The sequence below is a fragment of the Sinocyclocheilus anshuiensis genome, unplaced genomic scaffold (genome assembly GCF_001515605.1).
Source record: "Sinocyclocheilus anshuiensis isolate Anshui unplaced genomic scaffold, SAMN03320099.WGS_v1.1 scaffold293, whole genome shotgun sequence".
Lineage (NCBI taxonomy): Eukaryota > Metazoa > Chordata > Actinopteri > Cypriniformes > Cyprinidae > Sinocyclocheilus > Sinocyclocheilus anshuiensis.
In genome coordinates this window covers 88,030-100,197 of record NW_015540858.1, presented here as the reverse complement: position 1 = coordinate 100,197, position 12,168 = coordinate 88,030, and the positions used below count along the sequence as shown (strand labels likewise).

Genomic DNA, 12,168 nt, shown 5'->3' with positions numbered 1-12,168 from the left:
CTTAAAATAATTAAATTTTGTTGCATTGCAGCCTGAAATAAAGACAGACAGAGTTTTTGTTTTATCCAGCTGCATTTAAAGATATAACACCAACATGTCAGAAAAACAACAACAAAAAAAACAGAATCGCTGAGTTGGAATCACCCCCCCCCTAAAAATGACTTGTAAATTCAATCAAATGTAGCTAATCACCTTCTCAATGGCACACAAAGCCATTTGACTTTCAGCTGTGATCAGCTGATCAAAATGTGATTCAGACTTCGCTGACAGTCAAAAGTGCGAATACACATCTCTCGTCTCATTATCTCTGGTTATCACGTACTGTATTTCATCATTCTCATTGTGAGCTCATCTACTAAACAAAATCAACCCAATAAACATACAGTCAGTCTGAACACACAGATCCAGACCTCCTCCTCAATAAAACACTTAATGTTACCTGCTGTTACCAGGATGTTGCACTGAGCATCCATGATCCTCTCGCACAGAGACTCAGACGAGAAACCTGCAAACTGAATGAGGAAGACAGGAGAGAGTTAGATGCTTCTGCATCTGCTTTCATCTTTATTTATCAAGATAAATAATAAGGATATCTGAGGTTCCAAAACAAATGATCAGAATAACAGTCTGGCTGAAATGGGGTCATCACACAAACATACAAATAGGCTTTGATATCAGATATAAAGTACCCTTGAAAGCACATCAGTGCTATTTTTAACTCTGTCTACAACCTTTACATGGCTAAAGAGGCTTGGCGGGCAGAAATAGTCCTAGCAGTGTAAATGAGGCTCCACTCATTTCATGCATATTAATGATACCGTGCTAAATACTGACCCGAGTTTAAACTCTCCATCTGATCATCCCCAACAGATGATCGAGCTTAAAGAAAAGATCACCCAAAACTGAAAATTTGCTGAAAATGTACTCACCCTCAGTCCATCCAAGATGTAGATGAGTTTGTTTCTTCATCAGAACAGATTTGGAGAAATGTAGCACTGCATCACTTGCTCAGCAATGGATCCTCTGCAGTGAATGGGTGCCGTCAGAATGAGAGTCCAAACAGCTGATAAAAACATCACAATAATCCACACCACTCCAGTCCATCAGTTAACATCTTGTGAAGTGGAAAGCTGCGTGTTTGTATGAAACAAGTCCATCATTATGATGTTTTTAACTTCAAACCATCGCTTTGGCCAAAATATGAGTCCATAATCCATAACGTTTCCTTCAGTGAAAAAGTCCATCTCCTGTTGTCTCTCACATCAAAATCCACACACGTAATTGTTTAGAACAGTTTTGAGCTGTTTTCACTTGTAAACGGTACTTGATCTGTGCAGATTTCTCTCATAATTCGAGAATATTATGGATAGAGGACTCGTATTTTAGCCAGAAGTAATGCTTTGTTAAAATGTCCTAACATGCAGCTTTTTGCTTCACGAGACATTTACTGATGGACTGGAGTGGTGTGGATTACTTGTGGATTATTGTGGTGTTTTTATCAGCTGTTTGGACTCTCATTCTGACGGCACCCATTCACTGCAGAGGATCCATTGCTGAGCAAGTGATGCAGTGCTACATTTCTCCAAATCTGATGAAGAAACAAACTCATCCTAATCTTGGATGGCTTGAGGGTGAGGATATTTTCAGCAATTTTTTGGATGAACTATTCCTAAACCCAGAATATTGCTTTAATGTAAAACTAAAGCTGCTCACCACTATCGAGTGAACAGCCCCGATTCTTGCACAGGCCAGCATGGTATACACCAGCTCTGGAATCATGGGTAAGTAGATGGCCACTCTGTCTCCTTTCTTCACACCTGGATCACAGAAAGAAATATTGTTGTAAATCTGAAAGCATTAATGAAAATACTCACACATGGATGTCAGAGGTTCAGAATCAACACACTAATATTGCATTTGCATTCCAGAAAATCTGAGCAAACTCAAACCCAGAGAAGGATGATGGTCTTACCCAACAGCTTCAATGCATTGGCACATCGGCACACGTTTCTCAACAGCTGGTTGTAGGTGATGGTCTGGTGATGATTAGGTGAGTTTCCCTCCCTGCAGAAAAGATTGATCAATATTAAACCATTAGGAAATAATGGATTCATGGACTTCATTATGCAATACAGTGTGCTGGCCTTTTGAACATATTTTATCAGACACATTAGGCACATAAATACACTATTTAATCTGTGTTTCAAATGATTTTGCAATTCCAAAAAGTCTGAGACCGACTGTGAAAATTCTTCTATTTTGCATTTAATACATCATGACAAATTATATTATCAGCAATTTGAGTGAAAAGTTGAATGCAGTGTTGTTATTGTTGTTAATGATATTAATACATAGTGACAATATATATAATATTACTATTAATATTAGTAATATTATATAAAAGTAAAATGACTATAAAAGTCATTTTAGTACATAATCTAATTTATTTCATTTATTTGCTAATGCAACATTTGCATTTGAGGTTTTTAAGTGCAAGCTATTCATCTAATATTTGTTTTATTTGATTTCAGATTTATTTCGATTAATGAAAACAGTTCTTGATAGTTTTAGTTAAACAAATAGAAATATTAAAAAACAAAAACTAATAAAAATGACAAAAGTGCAAAAAAAAATTCCACTGAAAATTTAAAAATTCAAAAATATTTCAATATGAATTCAATAATAATTCAAAATATTAATAAGTGCTATAATAGTATATAAGGAATACTAAAATAGTACTGTTTGGGGAAAAAAAGAAACCTTTCTAACAAATACACGGTTTAACATTTTTTTTAACAATAGCATTATTTACTCCAAAAAGCTTCTTGTGCTTTAATGGAAGCAAACAATCTCAGATTGAATGAGTCACATGATCAGCGACACTAATTCGCTCACATCTGAATTGTCATTTAGAAATAATGCAGATTATGAAACAATTCTTCTTCGTTTTATGCCATAATATTCATTTGTTGTTTTCAACCCTAAAACTGTTTATTCCCACACTGAATTTAGACTTTGATTGTCAGTGTGGTCTCAGACTTTTGGACCCCACTGTACGCGTCTCATTTTGACAGGAATAGGGCTGTACTTTGGCTCTGCTGCCTGCATTAGATCTGAATGTCCGTCAGCTGTTCGTTTGGCCAGTGGGCTTCATTTATTGAACAAGTCAATTCAGCAGATTGTAATATGGCAACATGCCTTGTTAAACTACACTTTAGACTTAGATTGTCTGAAGACAATGTGCTTGTTTGTGCAAAAGTTGCTGCTTTTAGGTTTGTAGCTGGTGTGCAAATTCACGCAACACAGGGAACATTGTGACAGTGCAGATCACCATGAAAGCTTTCAGCCTCGGTTTACTGTGCAACTGCACCTGGCCGTCCAAAAAAGGAAAGATTGTGATGGACCATTGACAGGATGAACAGCTAAGCGACCCCTTAGGTATGAATGGATGGCAGCATAAAGAATAGATGCTGACCTCTGAGGTTGCACATTGCATCATATTTTGTTTTTCATAACAAAGGCCCCATATGTTTGAGTATATGTAGTGTTCATATTGCTTTTAAGAGCCTGTGTGAAATCCTCTGTCCTCCATTAGCACTTGATGGTTAATGTCTAACTGAAGTGTCGCCTCAGCATGGTTCACATGCTTCAGTTCTTGGCATCTGTTAGGAGACTCTCTGCCAAAACCACCTCATGTAACGTGCCAGAGAGAGACGGTCTAGAATGTAAAGAACTACAGCCACAGAAATCTGTCCTCATAGCACCCATGCAAACCTGTTCATTTGATATTATTAAAATGTTTAGATTTAGATTGCTGCAGTTAGACATTTGCCTATTGACCCAAAATCTTAAGAAAGAAAAACTAAATTGTATTTTGCTTAAATAGTAATAATAATAAAAATTATATATATTTTTTTATTTAATGCAGTATTTAAGTTAAAAATAGAGCAAAAGTATTTAAAACCCATTGAATTGAGGCAGATTTGTTCCACATTGTGGAAAAAAAAATAAAGAATATAGCACATTACCGATGTACAAGGACTTAAGGCATTTAAGCAAATAAGGAAAAAGGAATTGTGTTAACATGGCTCTTACCACCTAAATTAATGATTTAAAAAGAAAAAACCTTTTTGGCAAATCCAGGTAATTTACCATAGAAACATGATGATTAGACAGATTTTGGAAATGGCATATAACATCAATGCACATGTTACAGTGTAAATATTTATTTATAAATAAATGTAAATAATAAATTATAAAGAATATTAAATAATACATATGTTATATATAATAATAATAATAATATATAATAATACATATATTTATATGATATGTGACCCTGGAGCACAAAAGCAGTCTTAAGTCGCTGGGGTATATTTGTAGCAATAGCCAAAAATACATTGTATGGGTCAAAATTATAGATTTTTCTTTTATGCCAAAAATCATTAGGATATTAAGTAAAGATCATGTTCTATTAAGATATTTTGTACATTTCCTACTGTAAATATATCAAAACTTAATTTTTAATTAGTAATATGCATTGCTAAGAACTTCATTTGGACAACTTTAAAGGCGATTCTTTTTTTTGCACCCTCAGATTCCAGATTTTCAAATAGTTGTATCTCGGCCAAATATTGTCCTATCATAACAAACCATACATCAATGGAACGCTTATTTATTCGGCTTTCAGATGATGTATAAATCTCAATTTCAAAAAATTGACCCTTATGACTGGTTTTGTGGTCCAGGGTCACGTATTGTAACATGTGCTCTGTTCTCTGTGTTGCATTGTGTTTTTGGTTTGGCCCCGTTTGACCTAGTTGATAAAATTGTTTACATTTATGAGAATACATTAAGAATAATGGAGATTGCAAAGAAAAGAGCTAAATTGCCATGAAAACAGTGATAAGAATGTTAATGCTCCTAAAAATGCGTAATATTAAAAAATGCACAATATGTATAATACTATGCAAATATGTGTAATAATAAAATATGCACAATACACTTTCTTATTTCTTCACAGATTTGGGGTGAAATATGACCCACTCTGTTAAATGGCGATGTCATGCAGATGATTGATTTGACTTGAGTGGTTCTGTATATAACAGCAGTTACATGACACCCCTTGTTCCACAAGACTATTAATACTTCAGAGCATAGCTAACATGACAACAATGATTATTCTGAGTGTTGCTGAAGCATGTCACCTGCATACAGTATGACATCAAGCCAATATTATATCACTTTGATGAATATTGGAAAGAGAGATAGAGATGTTCCTGAGAAATCAAACTGGAATTAACATTTGTATGACTTCTCATGTGTCATTCATGCAATTCTTACAGGAACCATCTTATCACAGTTTAAACCGTTTACACAGTTTAAAGTTTATATATAAACTTTACAGTATGCAATCAAAGTGTTATGTGATAGTTGATGTCAAATGTAGGTGACATGGTTCAATAACACTCATAATAATCATTATGCCCTGCCTCGTCCGTCTAGATTAGAAGAACAGGAGCTTCTGCCAAACCCTACAAGTAAATACTTATAAAATCATATTTTCAACATTAAAAGTACAGATTGAACCTTGCACAAATGCATTAACTCAAAGCAATTTAGACTTTAGAGTATTTAAAATGAGTATTTAATTATATTAAATTATATATAATTATTTTTAATTATATTATATTTGTAATGATAAATAATTGTATATATTTATGACCTTGTTGCAACGTGTTTTCAACTTTTTTTAACTAAAACTGACATAAAAATACATACACACACACAGACACTGGTATATTATTAGTAATATTATATATATAATATTACTAGTAACGTTAGTATAATATTAATATTACCATATATAATAATATGAAACAAATAGACATAAAAACAGAACTCATACAGATGATAAAAGTGCATAACAAACTTACTCAAACTTATGATTTAACATGTATTTGAGAATGTCTCAGCATTTGTCACCTTTTTTTTATTATTTTTTTTAGCAAACTCTTTATGTTTGCTACTTAGGCTTTTCTTTTGCTTTGACCTTGACACAAGCAGCAGGCCTCAAATGCATCAACTATTAAATAAGATCAAGCATGCATTATATGCAGTTGTAGTTATGTGCATCATTTCAGCACAGTGAAAACATGTTAGATTACCAGTAGTAAGCCACTTTCTCTCCCAGGTTCCTCTCATGCACATTTCGGTCAAGGACGTTGTAGCAGATGTTGGTTTTTGCTCCCTCCATGAACTTGATGTAAATGTTCCCCTTGTTGACATCAAAGTTATACTGCAGCATCTGGCCTGACCGAGGCTTCTTCCAGTAAAACTCTTGAGCAACATCAGCCCAGAACTCTGCAATGCATGTTAAATGAACATGTTTACTGCATCTTTCATTGGAGTGTTCCTCTCATTTATATGCATGCACCGTTTTATGATACCTTCAGGCTCCTCTGTAGACTTTTTGTATATGGCAAGATATGCATCAAAGTCTGGCACGTGTGCATCAGTGAACAGGCCATCGGATGGATGGTAGGTCTTCTCCGGCTCCTGAGGTCCTGGAACGACCCTGTTGGTGGAGTCTGAAACAGGAGACATCCGTCAATCCGTATGTTCTGTGTCAGGATAGATGTCAGTCAGTAGATGAAGCAGTCTATTGTGGCTGTGCATGTGGTGCCCATCCTTTAATCAAGCCCAGTCTGCTCAGCACTGCCTCCATCAATCAGAGCGCTCCATTCAACACTCCTACTTTTCCATTGGCTGAGCAGCTGCTCGGCTGCTGATCCCACTGCTGAGGGAGGCGCAGCATGAGTCTGACATGATCTGCATGTTTTCTGAAACACACCCACGCACACACACACATAAGGTTTACTTGACGGTCATAATGAGGACATATCATTGATTTCATATTAGGCTAGTTGTAATGACACACACGAACCCTACAAGAAGACATTTTAGGGGGGAAAAAGTTATTACTCATGAATAATTTTTACAATTTTAATTGAAGAAATTAAAATAATAAAGACACCCATACACTAAACCTAAATGAGGACTTTATTGCAGACTTATTTTTGACTAAAATAAGTTATTTACTTGTGAATAAATAATAATAATAATAATAAATAAATAAATGAAGTCTTTGTGATTTTCATGACTCATCCACCCTCTATCATAACTCTGGATTCTCCTGCCCACTCATGGAATTGGATTTTATGCCTACGCTGTGATTTCCTGGAAAAGTAGCCAGTTTCATTGACAAAGCAAAGCTCATTTGCTGAACTTTCAAAACAAAGGAATTTCTACTAGACCAAAAACTAGTAGAACATATGCACAAATACTTAATTACAAATCTAGTACCTCAATAAGTATTATATTATATTGATTCTCTGCTATTGTAGTTGGAAAGCACAACAATTTATTTGATGTATTTTTATTTGAAATAAACCCCAAATGTTAAACAGAACAATATTTAGTTACAGTCTTGCATGACCAACCGTTTTAGCATTTAAGCTCAAGTTCTACAAGTGTGCATGCTGATTGTCTGTGCTATTTTTATCATGGCATGTCAAGAACACAAAATGTGCATCTGTATTTTCGTCTGCCGCTCGGTGATCCATTATACAGACTCAGCCCTAGAGCGTCCCTTGCGTAACCAGACCCGCTCAATCGAGCTCGCGTTACTTGGTGTCCGCCATTGCTTGTGTTTAGTGTGACCGAGCGCATTGAGAAGATGTTTTTCTCTTCAACTCTGCGCTCTGCCGTGTCTAATGCGGTAGGTTTATTTTATATGTGTTGTAATCGGATTATTCATGAGGAGGCTGAAGGAATTGCATATGAATTATCATTTAAAGCGGCGTTGACATCTGTGCAAGGACATGAAGCTAATGCGCTAACAGCTAATAATGAGGCCTGATTGTGTTTATATAGACACTCTTTAAAACTGATGTATTTGAATAATTTATCATACAAAAATTATATTTGTTAGAAGTTGTTTCTATTCACCCAGACAGGTTGAATAATCAGTAAATGAACCTGATTCAGTAAATAAATTATATATATATATATATATATATATATATATAACGCAAATATATTGTGTGAGAGAGAGAAATTTCTATTTTGAATAAATGCTGTTCTTTTTAACTTGTTATTAATCAAAGAATCCTGAAAAAAGTATCACAGCTACCAAAAAATATTAAGCAGCAAAACTGTTTAAAAAAAAAAGCATTTAATTATGATTTCTGAAGGATCATGTGACACTGAAGACTGGAGTAATGATGCTGAAAATTCAGCTTTGCATCACAGGAATAAATTATATTTTCAATTATATTAAAATAGAAAACCATAATTTGAAATTGCAATAATATTTCACAATATTACTGTTTTTTCTGTATTTCTGATCAAATAAATGCAGCCTTGATGAGCAGAATAAACTTCTTTCAAAAACATTACAAATCTTACTGATCCTAAATGTTTGAACGGCAGTGTATACATTGCAGTGACTAATGCAGCATACACTATAAACTGTATACCCTAAACAGAAAGCATTATAGAGCATAAGCACTGCATACTTAGTGCTCAAGATATTATATTGCATATTTGGTCAGAACATACAATATACAAAAAGGAATGTATTGGTTTAGCAGTTTGAAAAAATAAATTAATAATAATTCTATTCTACACTTGTTGCATTTCTTCTGCAGGCGAGGCAAGTCCGCAGTTTGCACCAGACATCGGCTCGAGCTGGAGCAGGAGGAATCTTTGTGGTGAGACTTGACTTTTCATGTTTATTGCAGCCTATTGCACTGATATGCACGAGACACTTCATTAGGGCTGCACGATTAATCGAATGCGATTGTCATGCGTATTTTTATTCAGCTGCAGCGATAGGCATTTTCTGGGTTTCTTCTGCGAGGCGTATTTGGAGTTTCAGCGCGAGAGCGCCCTCTGGCCTTTGGATGGAGATTTACTGCTGATCACAGAACCGTGCTTCACTGAAAGATATGCATGACAATCGCAGCTTCTGTCGAATCGCGATCTCGATTCCATTTCGATTTATCATGCAGCCCTACACTTCATATTCAGTAATATTATCAGCGTGACTGCACTGATGAGAACAAAACTGAGCTGAATAATTACACTATTGTTTTCTGTAGAGCTGTTTTATAGCTGAGTTTGTTTCATAATTGGCAAACTCTGCCGCGTTTACGCTTGACTTGAGCTGAATTACTACACTATTGACTTTTTATAGTAGGATTAAGCTTGTTTCATAAACTTTACTCAGTTATTGAACTGAAATTAATTAACACTGAACTGATTTGAGTTGATAATGACACTGTTGTATTTTCAGAGCTGCTTTACACCTGAAATAGTTTTTGTTTTATAATTGAAGAACTTTGCAACAATAATCCTGTGATGCTGCTGTAAACATCTGTGTTGTATAAAGAGTAGGGCTGGGTTTTGACACAAATTTCACGATTCGATTCTCATTCACAAGCTTGCGATTCAATTCAATATCGATTATTTTGAATATGTATCAGGTAGGCTACAGTACATGCCAAATTTTCTCAAGGAAAAAAAAATCTCTCAACTAATGCTGTAAAATATACATGAGAGTCAGTTGGTACTACATTACTATAATATTGAAGGTTAAAATTAATGAAGTTTTTACAATAATAAAGTTACAGTTACATAATATAGTCCAAATATAAGTACTTATTATAAGTGTACCGTAGTGATTCGGAATAAGACAAAAACGCGGTTTGGAAAATGAATTCATGATGTACTCGCTCATTATATACATTTGGCAAATTTTGAACACAGAAAAAGTTACATAGTGCTGCTTAAAGAATCGATATCGTTCCGTAAAAATGAGAATCGATTAATATCGAGATATCGATATTTTTTACCCAGCCCTAATAAAGAGCACATTTGCACCCTAAACCAGAAGGACACATTATTATAAAGCTCATATTTTTGTAACATTTTCCGATGTTGATGTGTTGGTCTGTTTTCATTATTCCAGCACAGAGACACACCAGCCAACAACCCAGAGACTCCATTTGAATTCACCCCAGAACACATGAAGGTGAGGGAAATCTATCGCCTATTATTTTAATTTTTGATATCATAAGTAATCATATTTAAGGAATTTTTGCTGTTATTGTACTATTTTACATCTGTATTCCACAGGTAAGATCAAATATGTCTGGCTGTGGTCAGATATGTTGAATAAAGATTATAGCTGTGTGTTTGTTATTTACGGTCTGAAACAGAGAGTTGATGCCATCATTAATAATTACCCAGAGGGGCACAAGGCAGCCGCCACTATTCCTGTGCTGGATTTGGCTCAGAGGCAGCATGGATGGCTTCCTATTTCAGCAATGAACAAGGTGAGAGGCTCCTGAGACATGCACATGCAGTGATTTTAAATGATTTAATAGTGTATATACATTTATTTGAGTTGTTCCATTAGCTACGAGCAGTATTATTTTAGTGTCATTGATATACTGTTGTAGTTTTTGTTAATGTTTTTGTATTTTCACTTATATTTTTAAAGTTTTAGTAATTTTATTGTTTTTATTAGTTTTTTTTTCTGTTTCGTTTAGTTCATTTTAAATATGTCTATATAGATTTTATTACATTTATTCATTAGTTTTAGTTCTTTTGGTTTTAGCAAAATGAATATTAGAAATGTTTTTATTTTTTAAGTTTGAAATACTTTATTTCAGTTAATGTTTATTTTATTTCAAGTAATGTATTTCAAGTTTGTTTATTTATTTATTACTGTATTAACCCTGAGTTTTTATTCAGTAATTACAAATTGATTGACTAAGTCATTAAAATGTATTGGTCAAAAATTGTGTGGAACCCTGTTAATAATCATAGTTAAAATGTGGAAAATTCCATAAAACTGACATGCTAATTTTAATTGATATTATCCGTTTTTATTTCATAAAATGTTTTTGACTTTGTGAAGCATTTTGTTTTGTATTGATGTGTGGCAAAATATCTTGGTTAAATGCATCACAGTTTCATGTGCAGTTAAACTGCATCTTATTTTGTGCACAGCGGTATGTTTATTTAAGTCATCCAGGCTTCATGAAACACATGACATTCATAATACATGCATTTCCATACTGTAAAGTATTAAACCTGCTATAGACATCCAGCATTTTACAGTCCAGATCATTTGGAAGTTTCATTCACAAATATTGCTCAGCCATCTTCATCCACCATGTAATTTGTGGATATTTTTTCAAAGTATGAAACAAACCCATGATTTAATTGTTTATTTTTTATTCAAGCAGAAGCTTGTACAAAGCTTGAAAAAAATTATACAAAATATAATTAATATTATATACAAAAATACATGTTAAATATTTGGAGAAAAAAAATATACATATATATAATTTGCTCAATTTTGACGGTGAATGTCCTGTTGTATTCTTTTATTTTTGATTGAAAGCTATGGTCCTAAAAGCATCCCCCTACCAGTGTCTGATGTGATTTCTGATTTCTCCTGCAGGTGGCAGAGATCCTGGGCATTGCTCAAATGAGGGTTTATGAAGTAGCCACTTTCTACACCATGTTCCTCCGTGAGCCGGTGGGAAAGTACCACGTCCAGATCTGCACCACTACGCCCTGCATGCTCTGCGACTCCGACAGCATCCTGGAGGCCATCCAGAACAAACTGGGTGAGCGAGAACCGTTTCCAGCTCTCCACAGGGACTCCACACAGACATCTCGACTCGCACGTCACCAATAAACACACTCACTATATAAACAAGCTAAAGCCAGGCTGCTAAAAAATGGCCTGAAATGTGAATATTTGAAGATGCTGAGATAATACACTTAGGGATTGTATTAAAGGGGTCATATGATGCTGCTAAAAAGTGGAAGACCAAACAAAGTAGTTTCGCTTTCACAACGAAAAACACAGCGGCCTAGCGTGAGCGAAAGCCCTGGCTTAGCGTGAGCTGAAGCCGGGCAAGAGTGAGCTGAGGCGGCGTGGTCGAGAACGGCGGTCCCGGCGAAGGAAAACGGTGTCGGTGAAAACGGTGAAAGCCGATCTGGCGATCCACAGCACTAAATTGATGTATTTCCTCAGCGACCAGCACGGATCAGCTCCAGGCATGACGAAGCGGATATCGTCCTCTT

At 35.0% G+C, this 12,168-nt stretch overlaps 2 protein-coding genes across 2 annotated transcripts in view; one reads left to right on the top strand and one right to left on the bottom strand.

Moving 5' to 3' along the window:
* LOC107687920 (acetyl-coenzyme A synthetase, cytoplasmic-like) overlaps nucleotides 1-12,168 on the bottom strand; it is a 31,854-nt gene that overhangs the window by 10,344 nt on the left and 9,342 nt on the right. Inside the window, exons 2-6 of the mRNA XM_016485408.1 lie at nucleotides 6,450-6,842; nucleotides 6,168-6,363; nucleotides 1,973-2,064; nucleotides 1,714-1,817; nucleotides 440-512 (exon numbers count right to left, since the gene is read on the bottom strand). Coding sequence (XP_016340894.1) covers nucleotides 440-512; nucleotides 1,714-1,817; nucleotides 1,973-2,064; nucleotides 6,168-6,363; nucleotides 6,450-6,606 — 622 coding nt within the window. The 5' untranslated portion in view covers nucleotides 6,607-6,842. The remainder of the gene's footprint in view (nucleotides 1-439; nucleotides 513-1,713; nucleotides 1,818-1,972; nucleotides 2,065-6,167; nucleotides 6,364-6,449; nucleotides 6,843-12,168) is intronic.
* LOC107687898 (NADH dehydrogenase [ubiquinone] flavoprotein 2, mitochondrial-like) overlaps nucleotides 7,632-12,168 on the top strand; it is an 11,045-nt gene continuing 6,508 nt past the window's right edge. Inside the window, exons 1-5 of the mRNA XM_016485378.1 lie at nucleotides 7,632-7,780; nucleotides 8,712-8,774; nucleotides 10,034-10,096; nucleotides 10,284-10,400; nucleotides 11,537-11,705. Of these exons, the coding sequence (XP_016340864.1) occupies nucleotides 7,739-7,780; nucleotides 8,712-8,774; nucleotides 10,034-10,096; nucleotides 10,284-10,400; nucleotides 11,537-11,705 (454 nt within the window). The 5' untranslated portion in view covers nucleotides 7,632-7,738. The remainder of the gene's footprint in view (nucleotides 7,781-8,711; nucleotides 8,775-10,033; nucleotides 10,097-10,283; nucleotides 10,401-11,536; nucleotides 11,706-12,168) is intronic.